Source organism: Hakea prostrata, unplaced genomic scaffold, assembly GCF_041222555.1.
Source record: "Hakea prostrata isolate BN-2017 unplaced genomic scaffold, UWA_Hpros_2 contig_177, whole genome shotgun sequence".
Classification (NCBI taxonomy): Eukaryota; Viridiplantae; Streptophyta; class Magnoliopsida; order Proteales; family Proteaceae; genus Hakea; species Hakea prostrata.
Window position 1 is genome coordinate 38,150 of NW_028291296.1, and position 21,239 is coordinate 59,388.

Below are 21,239 nucleotides of genomic sequence, written 5' to 3' on the forward strand. Positions count from 1 at the left end.
AAATCCTGGGGAGCAAAACAGGGAGAAGTATTGTCGTTTCCATAAGGACTACGGTCACTATACTAATGATTGTAGGCATTTGAAGGCCAATATCGAGAGATTAATATCGCAAGGTCACCTATTCAGCTTCGTTAAAGGGAGATAGACAGAACCACAAGGAACCAGTGACAAAAGGGAGCGTTCGGTAAGTCGGGAATGGCCAACCGAGGCTCCTCAATTTAAGAAGGATAAAGAAGTGATCGATGCCACTAGATCACCCATACTAACAATATTTGGAGGACCCGAACCTGAGTCGCTCCGAAAACTAAAAGCCAGATCCAAGTTCATTGGAACTAGAGAAACCCAGAAGTGGAAGAGACCGAATGGTGAGGGTTCAATCACCTTTGGTGAAGAAGATGAACGAGACGTATGTATGCCTCACGATGACGCCATAGTCATCAAAGTAGAAATTGCACGTTGGGAGGGGCACAGAGTGTTGATTGACATAGGGTCTATTGTAGACCTTTTATCTTATGAGGCTTATCAAAAGCTGAAAGTTCAAGAGGATCTAATGGAACCATCATCTATGCATCTTTACGGCTTTGCTGGATCATCAGCTATAGCCGAAGGATCGGTACAACTGGATTTATCAGTTGGAAGTTTCCCCAAAGAAGCTACTATTCGAGTGAACTTCTTGGTGGTTTGGGGACTTCCAGCTTACAATGTCATCCTCGCAGGGCCATCCCTTTCAAAGTTAGGTGCCATAGTTTCGAGAAAGCACTTGAAGATAAAATTCCCAACTAATATGGGAATCGGTCAGATTTCCTCTGACCAAAGAGTCTCCCGACAGTGCTACATGGCAAATGTGAAAGATAAGGAGGGCCCAAGGAAGGCCACAGCATTGCCAATAGAGATACTGGATGATCGGGATGAAACAAAAATGCAAAGGCCCGAGCCAGGAGAGAAATTGGAGTGAATCCAGCTGTATCCTGATAATGAAAAAAGAACTACTTATATCGGATCGAGCCAGCTGGAGGAATTCAAGATGGAACTGAAAATTTTCCTTCAGGAAAACAGTGATGTGTTCGCATGGTCCGCGGAGGATATGCCGGGAATAGATCGGCAGGTAGCAGAGCACAAACTTTGGATAGATCTAAAGGTAAAACCAATTATTCAGAAGAGAAGAAACTTCTCTATGGAAAATCACGAAGCCATCAAGGGCGAGGTTGAAAAGTTGAAGAACTCTGGGTTCATTGAACCCATCGAATGCCCAGTCTGGTTGGGCAACATGGTGATGGTCAAAAAGGCGAATAGAAAATGGAGAATGTGTACGGATTACACAAATCTCAACAAGGCTTGCCCGAAAGACTGGTACTTGTTACCCCGGATAGATCTTTTAATAGATGCCACTATTGGATATGAAACGTTAAGTTTCATGGATGTATATTCGGGGTACAACCAGATCCTCATAAATCAAGAGGATGAAAAGTTTACTGCTTTCATGACTGATCGTGAAAGTTTCTATTACAAATTCATGCCGTTCGGCCTGAAGAACGTAGGGGCAACCTATCAGAGGGCAGTAAACAAAATATTCAAAGATCTGATCGGGAGAAGTATGGAAGCATACGTTGACGATATGCTAGTAAAAAGCACTGCAAGATCAAGGCATATTGAAGACCTAACAAAAGTATTTTCGGTTATTCGGAAATACCAAATGAAGCTGAACCTGGAAAAATGTGCCTTCGGGGTATCGTCAGGGAATTCTTAGGTTTCATGGTGTCTCAAAGAGGTATCAAGGCCAATCCGGCCAAAATACAGGCTTTGATTAACATGGAATCTCCCAAAACCGTTCGGGATGTGCAATGCCTAACGGGAAGAGTAGCTGCGTTGAACCGGTTCATTTCACAATCGGGAGAAAAATGCCTTCCCTTCTTCAAGGCACTCAAGGATTTGAGGGGCAGTAAGGAGGTGAAGTGGTCAGAAGAATGTCAAAGGGGAGTATGGCATCAAAGAACCCCGATTACAAAAATATCAAGAAATCGTACATGCATTGCAGAAGGAATTTAAGAATATGAGAGTATGTCAGATTCCAAGAAAAGAAAATGCAATTGCAGATGAGCTTTCAAGACTGGCTAATGCCAAAGAAAAGACTCTAGACCCTTCAGTCTACATTGAGGAATTAGCATTCCCAAGCAGTCAGGAGAAGGAGATATCCTATATTGAAGTAGAGCGATGCTAGATGGACCCGATCATGGAATATCTTAGATATGATAAACTACCTGAAGATTCGAAAGAAGCAAGGCTAATCAAGGTACGGGCATGGCGATTTATAATGCAAAATGGAAGATTATACCGAAGGTCCTATGCTGGACCCCTATTGAGATGTTTGGGACCCGAAAGATCAGAAATAGCTCTAGTAGAAGTGCATGAAGGAATTTGTGGGGCACATATGGGCGATCGAGCTCTAGCCCACAAAATTTTAAGACTCGGTTTGTATTGGCAGAAGCTCCAACAGGCTGCAATGGAATACGTTCGTCGCTGTAGAAACTGCCAGATCCATTCCACGGTATCGAAAAGGCCAGCTGAAACCCTGACATCAATTCTAGATCCCATTCCTTTTGCGATGTGGCAAATTGACATCATGGGAAAATTCACTAAGACTGCAGGCAGAAGAGAATATCTCATCGTAGCAATCGATTACTTCACCAAATGGGTAGAAGCTTGTGCTCTAGCGACCATCACCGAAAGGAGGGTGGAGAATTTCGTATTAGAATCTATCATTTATCGGTTCAGGATGCCAAAAATTCTTGTGACCAATCATGGCACACAATTCGACAACCCACAATTCGAGCAATTCTCCTGCACTTACCTGATCGAGCATCGTATGTCATCAGTAGCATATCCCCAAAGCAACGGTCAAGTAGAGGTTACGAACCGAACACTACTTGATGGGATAAAAAAGAGACTCGAAGCTGATAAAGCATTATGGGTTGAATAATTGCACAATGTTCTGTGGGCCTATCAAACTATAGTTCGGACTAGCACAGGAGAAACACCATTCAAATTGGCTTATGGATCTGAGGCATTAGCACCAGTCGAAGTAATGGCTGGAACACTTCGAGAAAGAGAATTCGAGGAAAAAGCCAATGAACAAGGATTGCTGGATAGTCTTGAGCTACTAGATGAAGTTCGGACAAAAGCGATTGCTCGAACCCGATACTATCAACGAAGGATAGCGTCACACTACAATACCCGAGTAAAGCGCCATAAATTCCGAGCAGGAGATCTAGTTCTAAGGAATACCTTAGCTTCAGATCCATGCCACCCGAGGAAACTAGATCCCTCACGGGAAGGACCATATATGGTAATCAAATCGATCGGTTCGGGGGCATATAAGCTGAAGAACATGGCAACCGATAAAGAGCTGTATCCTTCGTGGAATGCTAGACATCTGAAGAAATACTATCCCTAAGAAGATCATCATTTTCATTTTTGATGTAACAGCATTTGACTCAATCAATTCAATCCCCAGTTTCAACACAATATCTTTTGATTGGGGGCAACGTACAATATTCAGTGACAAAAGGATCAAAATCAAAAGGCATCGGTTTAAAACCCGAATAAGACCTTCTCAAGCTTAATGAATTTCTACGGAATTCCTTAAGTAAAGGCATCGGTTTAAAACCCTAGTGGGACCTTCTCAGGCTTAACGAATTTCTACGAAAATCCTTAAGTAAAGGCATCGGTTTAAAACCCGAGTGGGACCTTCTCAGGCTTAACGAATTTCTACGGAAATCCTTAAGTAAAGGCATCGGTTTAAAACCCTAGTGGGACCTTCTATGGCTTAATGAATTTCTACGAAAATCCTTAAGTAAAGGCATCGGTTTAAAACCCGAGTGGGACCTTCTCAAGCATAACGAATTTCTATAGAAATCCTTAAGTAAAGGCATCGGTTTAAAACCCGAGTGGGACCTTCTCAGGCTTAACGAATTTCTACAAAAATCCTTAAGTTAAGGCATCGGTTTAAAACCCGAGTGGGACCTTCTCAAGCTTAATGAATTTCTACGGAAGTCCTTAAGTAAGGCATCGGTTTAAAACCCGAGTGGGACCTTCTCAGGCTTAACGAATTTCTACGAAAATCCTTAAGTTAGGGCATCGGTTTAAAACCCGAGTGGGACCTTCTCAAGCTTAATGAATTTCTACGGAAATCCTTAAGTAAAGCATCGGTTTAAAACCCGAGTGGGACCTTCTTAGGCTTAATGAATTTCTACAAAAATCCTTAAGTAATGGCATCGGTTTAAAACCCGAGTGGGACCTTCTCAGGCTTAATGAATTTCTACGAAAATCCTTAAGTTAGGGCATCGGTTTAAAACCCGAGTGGGACCTTCTCAAGCTTAATGAATTTCTACGGAAATCCTTAAGTAAAGCATCGGTTTAAAACCCGAGTGGGACCTTCTCAGGCTTAACGAATTTCTACGAAAATCCTTAAGTAATGACATCGGTTTAAGATCCGAGTGGGACCTTTTCAGGCTTAACAAATTTCTTTGAAAATCCTTAAGTAAAGGCATCGGTTTAAAACCAGAGTGGGACCTTCTTAGGCTTAACGAATTTCTACGGAAATCCTTAAGTAAAGGCATCGGTTTAAAACGCGAGTGGGACCTTCTCAGGCTTAATGAATTTCTACGGAATTCCTTAAGTAAAGGCATCAGTTTAAAACCCGAGTGGGACCTTCTCAGACTTAACGAATTTCTACAAAAATCCTTAAGTAAAGGCATCGGTTTAAAAACCGGGTGGGACCTTCTCAGGCTTAATGAATTTCTACGGAAATCCTTAAGTAAAGGCATCGATTTAAAACCCAAATGAGACCTTCTCAAGCTTAACTAATTTCTACGGAAATCCTTAAGTAAGGGCATCGGTTTAAAACGACTAAGACCTATTAAAGCGAAGACTTAATTGAATAACAAAGCTCAAGATAAAGTTAATTCTTTATTTCTTTAAACGACCAGAAGGGGCCAATTTACAACAAAATTCTTAGAAAATACATATGAGATAACAAGTATTGAGGTACAATCTTCTTTCGGTCGAGAAGAAACATCATCATCGGTGATTGTGAAGAACTCCAAAAGAGGATCGAAGTAGCTTTTCCAGGAAGCAACACGAGTCAAGAAAAATAAGCCTGGAACAATGGAACAGAGTCGGGAAAACGTAAGATGACTGCTGGCCGTGGAGGCATAGGTCCTCTCATCATTTGATTCTCCTCCTTGGTGATTGCGAAGAATTCCTTAAACTCCCACCTACAAAATCCTCCGCAATTCCATACTCTTTATCCAGCTTTTTCTGAAGAGGCCTGGCCTTTGGTCAGACCTGCATTCAAAGCAAGATCTTGATAACTGAATCCTCTGAGGGGGGACAAAGGAGTAGAGTAATCAAGATAGTGCATTATATCTGGATCTAGAATGGGCATCTCCACTACGTCCTTGGCCCAAGCAGGAAGAGGAAGTTGCAACTTTTCAAACACTTCAGGATGACAATTTGCGCTGTGGGGAGCCGTGTTGAAATAAGGATTTCTCCTTAAGATTGACTCCCATACCTCATTCTCGTCATCTCGATAGGCCAGCAAATTATAAGTATTCAGCATATCAACAAATGGCTTACTCTGCAAATATTTGAAGATGCAAACCCTGTGAACATTAGTCGGAAGAGATTCAGGTAGAAGGGTAACAACTTGCCTTTGAGGCGTAGGCGCAGGAACCTTAGCTTCAGACCCTTTCGGCTCTCCCGAAAGCTTCTCTACTTCCCACTCCAGCCTTCGGATTTTCTCCTTAGCACCATCCAAATCCAAATGAACTTGCACGATTTCAGAATTCTTCACTCGGGCAACTTCCCAAAGCCTATCCTTAAGATGAGCAATCTTGACGTCTTTGGCTTTGGATTCCTCCCGAAGCTGGGAGAGACTATTACTTAGGCTACTGAGCCTAAAAGCTGATTCCACCTGCTTGTGGAAGTTATCAGAAAGGTTCTTGCGATACTTCAAGAGTTAGTCAAGAGCACAAAATTTCCAGAAAGAAAAGCAGGGAAGAAATACTTACAGCACCAGGGACTTTACGAAATCCCTGTCCGAAACCGCGGTGAAGGCTCTGCTCTCAGCGGGCATCTGAGCAGAAGTGCACCATTCTAGTGCCTTCTCAAAATCTCCCGTCACCGAGTCAAACTTCTTCAGCGACCAGGAAGGCCTGTACACATCATCATCTGACCAAGGACGCTTTCTTTTGGAAGCAGCACCCTCGGCCTCTACAAAAACCTCCTCCCCATACGGAGGAGGAATCTCCACAGCTGGTGAAGGGTTGGAGGAAGATGCCAATGAAGCACCAGCAGGGGTTTCAGAAGTACGAGTGATGACAAAATAAATAACATCTTCCTTAGGAGACCAAACAGTCTCCATTATGGAAGAAGACGTGAGAGAGGCACCAGTAGAGGCTGTGGGAATCTAAACTTTGGCAAAATCATCGTAGCCAGTCTCTTCACGTGGAACAACCTTTGTCAGCACTGGAGTAGTTTTCTTGAAAGACTTTGCCCTAACCACATCCAAGTTAATTCTTGGAGGCACTGCGAGAAAAAAAAAATACCGTCAGTTCAAAAGGTCAGCCAACGCATAAAACAAAAGAAGGAGAGAAACCCTAGATGTCTGAAGTTCAGACATCCGAGAAGGATATCTAGCAAGGAACTTTTGGAATGAATAACCCCCAAGTATACTACTTTGGAGATTACTCAAGGAGGAGAAGTTCGTTTTAGAACTGAATAGAAGAGAAGAAAACTCACTTTTTCAAATCTGATCTGGGTATTGACAAAAGATAGAAGTACAGAGGCAGCAAAGGCAAAGAGGAAGACTATTCTTGCAAATGACGAAGACAAGAATGAAGCACACTTGAGGGACTTAAATAGCCTCATGGAGCGACGGGATGGTTGAAAACCCACACAGATCAAGGGTCAAAAAAGAAGGGATGTTTCAAATTTAAAAAAAAATATGCAAGATCAACGGTCAGGGGATAATGACATTTCAAATTCATAACTCAAGAGCTAAGTTTGTCCCAAGCCTCCACGTCGAGCATTGCGCACCTGAAATGAGGATACCAACCAAATATCAACCGTCGCACCAATATTAAATGAAAAGAGTATTCCCAATTTCTTGGGAAGAACAATTCGTACGCAAATACGAGGAAACGTTTGGGCTTCTTCATAAAAAGGGAGCAACCTAGAAAGAAATGCTTCAAGTATGTCATAAAAGGTTCGGCCAGGTAGATTCCAATGTTCCCGAGCGTCAATCCCTCTAAGGTCTCCAAAACGTCAGCTTCAACAAAGGTACAAGGTTATTTTAGAAAAACACCTAGTTCATTTCCGAGCGTTATTCTAAGAAAGGAAAAGAAGTAAATTCTCTAAGTGCACAATGAGAAAGTACTACTAGATCATTGCAACAACTATTGAAAGAGTCCGAGAAAAGGGAAGCAAATATTCATTATCATAGGCCATGGGGGGCCAACCCTTACAAAAAAAAAAAAAAAAAAAAAAAAGTTTCCTATTTTTCTTGAACAAGTTTTGCGGAAGGATCCTCAATTGGAGCAGGTCGTTGAGGTTCTTTGGGAAGAGGCGGCGAGTCATTAAGAAAATCCTCAATATTCTGATCCGCCGGAATAGGATCCTCTTCTTCTAGAGCCCAGTCAGGCAAAGACAACCCGAGTGTTTCAAAGACTTCTCTATGGCAAACACTCTGAAAAGGAGTTGTATCAAAAGTAGGGTTTGCCTCAAGGATAGCCTTCCAGACATCATTTTGTCCTGCTCGGTAGGCTTGAAGGTTGTATAGAGTCATTAGATCGCTGAAGGGGATGTTGTTCAGATACTTCCGAATGCAGTCCCTCCAAAGATCTTGAGAAAGATGTTCGGGTTTGCTGGGAACGGCCACCTTCTTAAAACGATCATATTCAAGGGCCAAAATCTCGAGCTTTTCAGTACACTCGAAAGCAAGCATTTTATGTTTCTTTGCTTCACGTTCCGTAGCACCAGCATGACTAATGGACAAGTCAAGTTCTTTCTTTAAAGTGTTGACCTTGTCATTCTCCTCTTTCAATCTTGCAACCTCCTTTTTCAACCGCTCCACTTCAGAATTTGCAATCACCAAGTGCTCTTCACGAGTCTGGAGTAAGGAACCACTATGACCAACTCGGTTCAAAGCCTCAATATGTTGGTAGAAGCTCAGCACAACATTCCTGAGAAAATAGACGAATTATGGAAAAATCCTAAGAAGGATTACAAAGCAAGCGACAGGAGATCAAGGAAACAAAGTACCTTGTTGAGAGACAAACGAGTGAACTGTCACTCAAAGACTCGAGAGCTTGACAGTCGGCTGACATCAAGCTGAGAGAGCTCCATTCAGCAGCTTTCTCTTGGTCTTGCGTGACCCGGTCCGACACACTCAACATCCACTATGGAACAAAAACCTCCTCGGAGTCTTTGCTCTTCAGGGATTTCTTCGGGACGAAGGCCTCAGTCTAGTCATGCTTCCTCTTGGTTCGGGCTGAGGAAGGAACTTCGGCCTCTTCCCCGATTGGCCTTTTCCTTTGCCTGAGGGTTCAACTATTGGCTTCAAATTTCTAATACCCTTGTAAGAAGGGTCCAGAGGGGGCAGAGCAGCTATCTCATCTGCCGTTAGTGTCCGAGGGGACCGTTGTTCTGCAGCTACAACGGCCTTGTCAGCCTTGGCTCGAAGGTTCTTTGGGTTAATCTTAGGAGGCACTACAAAGAAGGACGAAAGTCAGAAAATCGAGTGAAGCTGCAGTACACTCAAAAAAGGCAAACACAACAGTTAGAAAGCTCACAGTGAGCTAGTCCCAATACTGAAGAATTGGGGTGTATTCCATCTCATAACCATGTATTTCTTGATACCATGGAATAGACTTGATTTTCCTGGCAGCCGCTCTTTCGGTTTTGGATAGCTGAAGGACCCGGTTACCTTTGGAATATGAAGAAAGCAGCTTCCAGGTGATTGGGAAGTTGAGGTCTGACTGAGGCGCTCAACAGAAAAAATACCGTTTGCGCCACCCTTTGTGATTGGAAGGACAGGTTCCCCTAGCGAGGATACTACCCGACCATCCAAGCTCAACCTTATTGCGCTTGGAAAGAAAAACCCAACTCGAAGGGTTGGAAAGAGAAAGAACATGAAAATGTACAAAAAGAGGGAGAGAAGGTGTGATACCAAGTTCAAAACATAAACCCAAAAAGCCGACGATGAGACGCCAGCTATTGGGGAGAAGCATTCTAGGTCAAATGTCCCAGTGATTTAAAATAGCGGAAAACAAAGTATTGAAGAATGGAAAATGAACTCCACTTTCTAGGGTATCTATATACAAGGAAAATTCATTGGGAGGATTCGAATTGACCCTCTCATTAGGATTGGGAGCTCTAAGATAGTACGAAGGAGGAAAGTCAAAACGTTCGATGGCCGGCAGGAGATCGATTTCAATGTAGGAGGAGGGAACACTAAGTTCGTCCTTGGACCTGCTAGGTTGCTGACTACCCAAAAGCCTCGGCAATCACTTTGGGAGTTCTGGATGGTCCAGACTCAGGAAGCACGGAAGGAACTTCAACGCTTTTCTCTACTCTTTTTTGTTGGCTAACTTCTTTGAAGTCACACCAAAGGGCAGTTAAACTTTTCTTGTCACTATCTGATTGGTTAAGGGGGACAGAAACAGAGGCCTCACCACCAGAATTGCCCTTACCGGCGCTATATTCAAAAGGACCTTTAGAAGAAACCCTACCACCTTCCATTACTATGAGGGTCTGGTTCTTGTTTTTTAACAAAAAGAAAGCGGAGACGAAAGTAAAAGGAAAGATCAAGAGAACAAGTAAAGAGAACAAAGGAGTCAGTGAACTTACTGATTCACTGAAGCAGAGAGCCTAAAAGCGAGAAGATTGTTAGAGCGCAAGGAAGACGACAAAGTTTCAAATTCTTCACAAAGAGAATGAAATATATGAAGACAACGAATCGCTTTTAAGCACACAGATGATCGAGGACGTGTACGGTCAAGATAATTTCAACATCAACGATCACGATCGGAAGACGTTTCAAAAAAGTTTGAATCAGAACGGGCTTTTGGAGAAACCGTCGTTTCGATTTCATGGGCAATGATGGTTTCCCCTACAGCGGACGCGTGGCAACACCCCCGTAGAGAATGAAGACATTCACGAAACTTGAGGAAAAAGAGATGCAGCCGCATTAAATGCGATACGACATTTAATAAGCGAAGGATTATGCAGAACCCTCGTTCGACAAACGGGTCCAGTTCAAACCAAGCCCTCGAAATTGCCCGAACGCTTGGTCTGGGGGGCTCGTGATACGGGAGAAATCATAATCGAACCGAGTCCGCCTGTGGTTCGATCCTCGACCTCGGCCGGGGAGAAAGGAACCGACTCGCATCCGAGCGGGCCGGGTTTAAGAGCTAACTTGCTGAGGAAGTAAACTGACTTAGTCAACAAGCATGCCCAAATCCGTGATAATCGGAGTTGACGGATCGTCAAGTAGACGGTTAAACGGCACTTATGGGAGCAAACGATCGTGCTTACTTAGGTAACTGCCATGCTATGATCGTGCAGTTATCCATTATCCTACCGCGAACGAATCTATTAGTAATAGATCTAATCGTTAAGATTGGATGGCCACCCGAAGAAGGTTCGAGTAAATCCAATGAAGGAGATTCGAGGGTAAACCCTATATAAACACAACCTACTTTCAAGAGAGGTATCTGAATCGTATTCTCAATATTCATTTCATACTTTTGCTCTGTGCTCAAGCAGAGCCTTATGTGATCAGTTCATCAGCTGACTTAGCCTTCGGAGGTGGACTCCCGACCGCAGCGGTCGGGCTACATCTAACAATTGTTTTTGTAGATCATCCATCGGAGATCTAAGGGCTGAGCAGATTTTGGACGCATCACATTCATACTTTTTCATATCATTCATATCATATATGCATTACTGATTGTGTTGATATATGGATGAGAAATGTGTTATCTTACTGAGTTCATTAGAACTCATTCCTTTTTTTGTATGTTATACTAACTGTATAGATTGTTACACATCCTCGGAAATTGGAGTGAATCGGTATGATCGAACCTTCTCGTATGAAGAAGATGTGGCATCGTCAATGGGAGATGGAGATAGCTTCCATGAAGCCTCATGCAGATGCTTGGAGTGTGCTTATAGCACCCATTGATGGCCTAAGGAGGAAGATTGCCAAACATTTGAGGATCGTATGGAGAAGAACTGGTGGAGAAGAACTAGTGAACTCCCTTTCTTGCTATTCATGAAGCGCATTATTTAGCTTTAGAGAAAGAAACTAGAAAGAAACTTATTTAGTTTATTTTGATTGCTTTCGCTGAACTCGTTATTTCTTTGATTATTGATTTTTTTCTTTCATTCTTGTTATGGATAATTTATAATAGACCTAACTAGGTCCACCATAGAGGAACCGGACCGATCAAACCTTGGTCAGACCACGAATAAAACAAAGGCACTAAGCAACGTGTATAATTTGAATTGTATCCAACCTCCTTAAAGATAGGGATAAAGATTCCAATCAAGTCAGATATTTTGAATTGTTCTTAGAGTCCAGGTCGGACTCCATAACTACAATCCAAGTAATACACTCTTGGCAGATAAGATTTCTCTTTCCAGGAAGTTGGCAACAATTATAGAGATCTATTCGAACTCCATTACTTCACAGTTAAGGTAACCTCTCCTAAGATCTATAAATACCCACATATTCATCCTTATCAGGTATGCATTCTTAAGTTATTGAATACATTGAGAGATTGAGCTTGTTTCCTTTATTCGTTGGAGACAAAACTCGACCACACCGGTCGAGCATGTTTTTGCAGGTTCGAGCATTCGACTAGGAGAGACCGAGTTCTGCAACAACATTGGCGCCGTATGTCACACCCCACCCAGCCGGATCCGGTCATACCCGAATGCCCATGGGGGTGATACACCGCAAGATCTAGGTTCAGTGACAAATCCATACAAAACATGATATAGTATAATTAAATGGACAAGAATAAATCAAGATTCTCATATAAAGTTATCAAAACTGAAATAATGGTTACAATCATCCATTACTTCAAAATAAAAGTATAACATCAGAGTTTTGAAAAGAAAAGAGAGTAGTTTTATTCGTAGTGGAAAAATAAATTAAACTAGCTCTCCAATGGAATCCAATCCAAAAGAACAGTCTTGATACTGGCATGAAGCTCCATGTGTGTCCACTTCTTCTTCGGTCACTCCTTAAAGAAGATATACTAGCAATGAATCATCCATTTGGAAGAAACCCTCATAACCTACAGCATAATCTAATAGAAAAAAGACATATAAATGGAATGAGTTCAAAAGAACTCAGTGAGGTCAACTCAACATCATATCATGCATTCATTCACAAGATTCCACACCACACATACAACATGAATATCGATAATGTAATTAATGACAGTGATATGATATATGAATGATTATGCTCCTAACTCTATCATGAAGTCTCTATGGTAGACATGCATTAAGTCACACACCAGTCTTCTTTGGGCGGTCTCATCATTCTTCCCTCACGACACTCAAGCACGTCTGTTGGGCTCTCCGCAGTTGTTGGGTACAGTCCTGTCAAGCCATGGTTGGGGATTAATTCAGCACACTCTCACATCACCATTAGTATAAGATCTGGCGCGTGTCAAGGATAATCCTAGGCCGAATGCAAGGTCATACGGTCTCGTACTACATATGGTCCAGATATCTCCCCTCACGCCTAGTGCTCTGTTGGTTCAATACCTTCCCAGCTATGAATAGAATCCTCAATGGGAGGCATCTGTTGAACCCCATTCATTAACCCAGTGGTCATCCACATATAATGGACAGGATGATCTCCATGTCCTCTCACAGGTCATTTCACCGGTCTTGAGCGTCCATGAGCCCTTATCTATTATATGCAACCCTACCTCTCTATGATGATAGTGGGCCTACTTGACACACAGGACCCAGCCACTAACATCACGTGTTAACCGGCTTCAATACCCCTGCCGAAAGGGTAGTAGTACTCATGAGGTCACCTAACCAAACACTTCTAGACATGCCCTAAATATGTAAATTAGTAATCGGGAAAGAGCCAAGGACACCATAGGAATGCGTCCCATACCGCCTCCTCTGGTATCCTAGGGCAGAAATGCCAAAAGAGCATTCCCCATTCCCAACCACAATATAAGCAATCATATAATGTCACTAGGGCGATGGGTGAACTCACAACCCTAGTTTGCAACATGAAATAGAATGAGAAATTTAATTCAATATCATCCATATATTTTTATCAATAATTTAGGATTTAACCAGAAAAATCAATCCATTCAATCTCATCCATCTCATATCAATGTTCAAAGATATTGAAAAATAGAAGACATAATCACAAGATAATACTAAAGCAAGTCAAGATATTAATAATAAAAATTACTTAATATAATTAAACATGCAAGATATGGTTAAGTATATTCCTCACCTTCCACTTGATTCTTTTATCCAAAGATTAGTAATTCCTTCCCACAAATTAGTGAGTAAAGATATATTAACCTATTCATGCAAGAGAAATAATTATCACAAATTAGAGCCAATTTGGGTTTCAAAGGATATCCTAAAATCTTCCCACGAAACCCAAATTTGAAAAACTAGGTTAAAAAGGGTAGTTCTCAACCTCACTAGTGAATGGTCTCTAATTCGCCACCAATTTGAAGTCTATAATGAAGCAAAACTTTGGGAAAGTCTAATTGGCAACAAAAGGATCCTACGGGTACCTTCAATTTGATTAAATTTGACCCATCTTAAAAAGTCCTAAATTTGGTTCTCATAAATCACCCATGGGTGACATAGAGAGTCAAAATGCGTAAACCTTAGCATGGGATCTTACCATTACTCCCATACTCAAGGGAAACATTAATATAAGAAAAGATAAACATCTACTCGCCAACTATGATTAAAGAGAAGGGTTAAAGAAAACTAACATTTCCTAGTGATTTTGCAAAGATTCGGATCATAAAACCCTTCGGAAGGATGGAAATCGCTCCTCTCTTTCGTTTATCCTTTTCTCCAAAGCCTCTGCCTCTTTCTAGCCTCCAAAAATGCGTTTACGGATGAGAAAAAACATAAATAGGGTTTAAAAATCCAAAATTCCAATTTTGCCCCTAAATAGAAAATGGGGTGGGGGTTGGTTCACCCAAACGACCCAAACTTATGGTCCATGGTTGGACCCCCAAACAAACTCTAATTTTGATGATTTCTGGCTCGTTGGAAATGTCTTTCAATGATCTTCGATTTGATACCTTATTCGTGTCAATCGGATTCTCTATTGTTTACCTATGGACATTTCAACATCACCCTTTTTACACTATCGTGACTAATCTTCTCTCTTCACTTAAACTCTAGGAGAGTTTTTAAGTCATTACAAGGGTCATCCACCAACATTGGTTCCATTTCCAATCCTTTGGGCTTGACTTGAATGGTCCACGATTGTCACCGAATCAAGGCCCAAGTTCTCAGTCTTAAAACCATGGGCTAAAGGGGTAGAAATCTGGGGGATTTCACACCGTATGTGGGAATCTTGATCAAAAAGCCATTGTGCAAATCAGATCAGGAATGCTAAACCAATACTGCTATATCTTTTTTGATTGATGAATTCATCTGGGACTCACGGGTATTATTTAATCCCTTCTTATAAGTAATCCAACTGTACGGTATGTTTCTCATTCACCCTACTCTTTCATTGCTACAGATAATGATTAATTTTCTTCGCATTGTGGTATGCACTGTCAATATGATTTTTTTTACCGAAAATTCGGTTGATTCTCTTTTAATCATGCAATTAAGAAATGAAATGCATGGAAAAAACAAAATTGTTTGGTTCCATCGTGATTTTTTGAGATTGTAGCTGCCATCATTAAAGTTTCAATTTTTATATATATTTCGATCTAAACAAAGTCACGGCCTAGCTTATTTCTTTTGATTTTCACCCGTAATGATGGTCTTGAAAAAGAAAAAAAAATGAAGAAGAAGAACTAAACATCTTTGAAGAATGCTCTTTATTGTTCTTGTTTAAAGTTTGAACATTCAAAGGAGGTTCAATATAATATTATTTATTTGTTTTTTTTTTTGGTGAAGATTTATTTGTCTTTTTGCCAAAGCATGTCATAAACTCAATAAAGTGAGTGATTGAGATTCAATTATATATTCTTTATTTTTGTCTTTTTGCCAAAGCATGTTCAATAAAGTGAGCTTCTGCTTTACTGATCTCCATTAGTACTATCACTGTAAGTGTTTTATTGAATTTTCCCTCCAAAGATGGGGAAAGCTGGGAGAGATTGGACCTAGATCTATGCAATCTACGGTTTGGAAGAATGGCAGATTGTGATTTTCTTGTTAATTCATCGGCGGCGGCTGCAGCAGAGAGGAATCTTCCAATGCTGCCAAGAACACCTGCAACCTTGTTCTCAGCATTGATGATCACAAAGAGATCACCAATGAATTCCAAGGCATCAAATTCTGGTGGTCCTCCAACAAGATCGTTCCCATGTCTACTTCCTTCTCTTTCTACCCTACTTCCAAATAATAATGAGGTGATCAAATTCCCTTATGAGATAATACCGCTTTCAAATTCTCTTTTAAGTAATTCAACTATAAGGTATGTGGTACATCCACTCTTCTCTTTAATTAAAGTAATATTATTTCTCATGGAGTTTGAGGAATTATTTATGGAAGAAATTTTAGGGTTACGATATTCTCCAATTGAGATGTCAAAACCTATTCACCAAAATTTGGTGGAACTCGCTCAGTTTTCTCAAAACCGATCACCCGTGTTAGGGTAATCTGGACCATTCCTATTTTAAGTGATGTTTTAATTGAACCGTTTGGTTCAAGTTGGTTTGGGGTTATGTATATGATTGGATTTTGAGGCTTTTCTGTTCTACGTGTTTCGAGTTCTCTCTGGAGCTTTCATGGATGTGTTCATCTTCAATCTCCTGTGGTAATGGCTTCTTGGAGGATCTTGGTGGTTTTATGTTGGGGCTTTTGATCGTCGAGGTTAGAAGGATACTCGGGGGGAGTATTGGCTTCATTGGTTACCTGTATCAGGTGTTCTCTATATCTTCTTTCTTTCTTCCCTTACTTGTAATGTCTTGGATAAATAGTGGATTGGATTCAGTCTTGAATCCCGGAGATGTAGGCATCTAATGCCAAACTCCGTCATCAATTTCTCTCTCTCGTGTGTGATTTCCTTGTTTGAATTCGGTACATACAATTAGGGCATGGTTATTCGATCACAGATTGGTATCAGAACCTTATGATAGATGCTTCTAAGTGTCAAATTAGGTCTTTTATATTATGTACATGCTAATTTGATTGTTAATCTCATACGGTTGTAGATTATTTTAATTTGATAATCTGATTTCGTGTTACATGCTTTCGCTGCCTCCTATATATGTTCATTTGATTCGGTTCTCATGTAATGCCCTCTTATATGATCATATATGTTCTGTTATCATGCTATGATATGTTTATATGCTCATATGAATCGGCTCCTATGCTATGACCTGATTACATGCACATATACTCTTGGCTCTCTTTGTATAATTTGATTTCAATTGATGTAATGATAATCTAAGTATGAGTAGAATAATTCTGAGATGGTTAATGACTGATTAATCACAGTTAGATCTTGCTATTTGATTTATACAAACTGCTGCCATCTTTTTGTTGTTAATATTTGACACAATACTTGGTCTGTATTGGTTTGATATGTTAGCAACTATGAATTAAGGCTGCTGAGATTGTATAAAGTTAGTCTATAAATTTGTGATTAATTAATAATTGATTATTTAATTCTTGATTATAATAATCCTCTTTTTCAGAATTGTATATCAGTATTGTGAATCTTTTATTCTTGTATATACTGATTGGTGTATGATACCAGCTTCAAAGTGGAGCCAAGCAAGGAATTTAGTCTACCAAGGGAGGGTACTCCTCCCAGTGTGGTTACCACAGGCTCTAGTAGAGCTGTAGGTCTAGGGGAGAATCCTAGTAACCTAAGTTTGGATACTCCTATGGGGGGGTTCCAGGGTAGACATAGAGAAGTTTGATGGGATAGGGGACATTGGGATTTGGAAGAGAAAGGTCAGAGCTTTAATGGCTCAGCAGAAACTCCTAAGATCCATAGATGATCCAGTTGCTTTCTTTGAAAGCATTGATCCTGTGTTAAGAACTGAGGTGATGGAGAATGCAATTGGTTCCATGATCTGGAACATCACTAATGGTGTTATCAGGTGTTTGGATGATGAAGACAATACCCCTATTAAGGTGTGGAATAAGCTTGAACAAATCTACCAGAAAAAGAATCTAGGCAATAAGATTTATCTAAAGGAAAGATTGTATGGGTTTAAGATGGACCCTACAATCAGTCTTGATAAGAACCTAGATGTGTTTAAGAAGTTGATTCAAGACTTAGCCAGTACTAGGGAAAAGACCAAATTGGAAAACCAAGACCTATCTATTATCCTATTAAATTCCCTTCATAATGACTATCTTGTTGTTAAGAATTCAATTAAGTATGTTTGTCAAAACATTTCCCTAGAACAATTGATTGATGCTTCAAAGAATAGGGAGTCAGAACTGTTGGCTTCTGGTAAGACTAAGGGCAGTGGGGAATATTTTTTTGTAAGGGGAAAGGCTCTTCCAAACAAGGGAGACCCAAGGGAAAAGGTAAAGTATATGAAAATCATAAGAATAACAACAAGAATAATAATGGGAATAACAAGTCTGATGCAAGCACCAAGAGATGCTTTTATTGTAAGAAAATGGATCATATTAAGAAATATTATTTTGCATACAAGAGGAAACTACAAGAAGGTGAGACATCTAACAATAATATGCCTAATTCTGGTGATGGTCAAGTAAGTATGTTTGAGGTCCTTTGATGACCTAGGTGCTTTCTGTGGTAGCATAGACCTTGTTTTTGAAGACCTGGTTATTTGGGTTTCCATTGGGTGCACACTTTGGTTTATCCTATTTTGTTCCTTTGTTAAAGGGAGGTGGTCTATTTATTCTTTAAGGTGATATGCTTGTGTAAGGAAGCTGTTTATTTAATAAATTTGGGACAACATGTTTTATGTCTGGTTTTCTATTAATATTGGTTAAGATATGCCTTATTGTGTGAGAATTCTTGACCAATTATGATAGTGTTGGCATGTTAAGTATTTGTTGTTGTTTTGTACTCTCATTGATGCTTTTATTTGCATTGGTATACATGTTTGACTGAGGTTTGAAATGCTAGAGTGGTAATAGGTGGTGTTGAGACTGTTTAGTACAGTTGGTTACACACATGAGGATTCCTATTTCACTTGGTATAGCATTAGGTGTATCCCTGGTGTTTGGAGAGGTATAGTCTCCATGTTCAGCCTAGTTAGTACTAGTTTTGACACAGGTGTTGTCAAGTGTTTGGAGAGTTTGGTCTCCAGTTGCATGGGTTTGTTCTCCATGTTCAGCATTGGTGCTGGTCTTGACACAGGAGTTGTCAAGAGGGTGTGCCCTCACATGTTGTTGGGGTTCACATGAGATTCAGGGGATATGGTCTGTCAGCTTGTATGGTTTTGAGTGGGAGTAGTTATTGTCAGATTTATGGAGTTGTCTGGTAAGATGATTTGCACCAGTTTTGTTGGTTAGGTTATGTCTTGTTTGTAGTTAGATTTTTTTTGTGTTCCTTGAGTCTAGTCTTGTAGGTCAGAGTTGTTATGTCTTATTGAGTTTACTTCTTTTATCTCTGGTTTGGTTTCTACTCTAGGTGACCTGGATTTGTCTAGTTGTTGACTTGTGCCCATCCTTATAGTGAGTGGGTGAAGAGGTCCTGGTTTGAGTAGTGGTAGTAGACCAGTGATGGATTAGGAGTATTATTGCCTATTGGGTTTGTCTGGATTATTTTCATCTTGCTGGTTAAATGTAAGACTATAAGAGTGTTTGTGATCCTGAGTTACTCTCTTCATTATTTTAATGGGTAATTGGATACTTGTTGTCTTTCTTTACTTTAATGTAGAAGAAAGAATGATTTACAACTTCTTTAGGCATTTTAACAACTGAATTTGAAAATATGACTTGTTAATGAATCCTGTTGTGGTTTCATTGGAATACCCTTGGCATTGATGTATGATACTTGATGTTTGAGTTTTGCGTTGTATTTGCATTTTAGGTTGACAGTTGCCTCTAGTTTCTCATTTCGTTTTCTGAGTCTTATATTTGTCTTTATGTGGTTTACATATTAGTTGCTTGGCCTATTGGGGAAGTTCTTTTTTAAATCAGAATTTGAAATGAAAGTATTTGGATCTGTTAGGAATTTCCTAAGTTTTGGGATATGCTAGTTGAGGGGGAGAGATTTATGCTTACTTGTTATGTTTTATATACTTGAATTGTTCAAATCTCTCTTCTCTAGTGGTTAAGTTCTCTTATGTATCATGTGATATGTTTTAGACTTGACTTGGCTTATATTGTAAGCAATTGTGTAGATTCATGGGCTGTTTTGGCATTATCAATTATGTCAGGATCCATGTTGTTCATCTGTTGAGTGTAGGTTTTAAGAAAAGTGTTTATGACAGTTGCCTATATTTTCTCACTTCAGGCTCTATTGTGTTGTATCTAATACTTTTGTCGATGATATATTAATTGCTTGTTTTGATTCTAATCTTATTCAAGATATTAAAGACAAGTTGAAGTCTGAATATGAAAGAACTTGGGACAGCCAAGAAAGTTTTGGGGATTGAGATTTATAGAAATAAGGGGGAGGATATTATGTTCATTGGTCAAAGGTTATATTGGTTGAAGGTTCTTGAGAAATTTAATATGTTAAATTGTAAACATGTGAATGTTCCTTTAGTTGCACATTTTAAACTTTCTAATGATCATTGTCCTAAGAATAGCTTTGAAAAGAATGAAATGTCAAAGATCCCTTATTCTAGTCTTTTAGGTTCTCTTATGTATCTTATGATATGTACTAGACCTGATATTGCTCATGCTGTTAGTGTATTGAGTAGGTTTATGTCTAATCCTGGTAAGAAACATTGGCTTGCTCTCAAGTGGCTCTTAAGATATTTGAGAGGTAATGTTCATAAAGGTTTAGTGTTCAAGTTCACACTGGTGATCTTATTCTTGAAGGATATACAGACTCTGATTATGCTAGTAATAGGAAATTATTATCTTCTTATTTCTTTATGTTATCTGGTAATTGCATCAGTTGGAAGGTGCAACAACAGCCTGTAGTTGCTTTGTCTACCACAGAGGCTGAGCTTGTTGCTGCATCTGAATGTGTGAAAGAAAGTATATGGTTGAATGGTTTATTGTGTGAATTGGGTATTTTTAAGATTAAGCCTGTTGTCTTTGTTGATAATCAAAGTGCTATCTTCTTGTGTAAAAACCCTGTTTATCATGATAGGACTAAGCATATAGATATTAAATACTTCTTTCTTAGGGAAAAGATAACTAATGGTTCACTTTTGATTGAAAAGGTAAGTACTGAGCATAATCCTGTAGACTGTGGTACTAAGTCATTGCCTCTTACTAAATTCCTACATTGTCTTGATTTGTTGGGAATTGGTGATGTTGTCTCTTAGTTTATATGTGTCTGTAGTTTTGAGTTGTATATTACTTGTTTTTAGATTGTGGTGTGTGTCTTGTTGTTGTCTTATATATTAATCAGGTTTGCATATGTTGCAGTTTTAGGGGAGATGCTGCCCAAATTTTTATGACTCTTGTTCTGTTTGTCTCTGTTATGAGATATATGCCTAGTGTGTGCATGTGTACTCTTCATGGTTATATGAGTGAGTTGTGAATCATGAGTTATTGATTACGGTTTCTCTACCTGGTGCAGTTTGTTGCATGGTGTATTTGCATTGAGTCCTTTAGTGTTGCATAGTTAGTGCATGTCTAGGTATTTTGCATATTTGTTATTTGCTTTGTACTGTGGTCTCTTTGTTCTTTGTGTGCAGGTACACTTGGATGATGATGGTTGTAATCCAGTTCACTATAGTCATTTTAGATGTACAGATTAAGGGGGAGATTGTTAGGGTAATCTAGACCATTCCTATTTTAAGTGATGTTTTAATTGAACCGTTTGGTTCAAGTTGGTTTGGGGTTATGTATATGATTGGCTTTTG

The 21,239-nt window shown here is 39.9% G+C and overlaps 1 protein-coding gene across 1 annotated transcript; it reads left to right on the top strand.

Moving 5' to 3' along the window:
* The first annotated feature begins 412 nt into the window (after nt 1-412).
* On the top strand, nt 413-955 carry LOC148998706 (uncharacterized). Its single transcript, XM_089141770.1, has one exon. The coding sequence runs from the start codon at nt 413-415 to the stop codon at nt 953-955; it is 543 nt and encodes a 180-aa protein (XP_088997896.1).
* Nucleotides 956-21,239: the final 20,284 nt, after the last annotated feature.

Coding starts and splice junctions, on each gene's coding strand:
- LOC148998706 (XM_089141770.1), top strand. CDS start 413: ATGCCTCACGATGACGCCATAGTCATCAAAGTAGAAATTGCACGTTGG.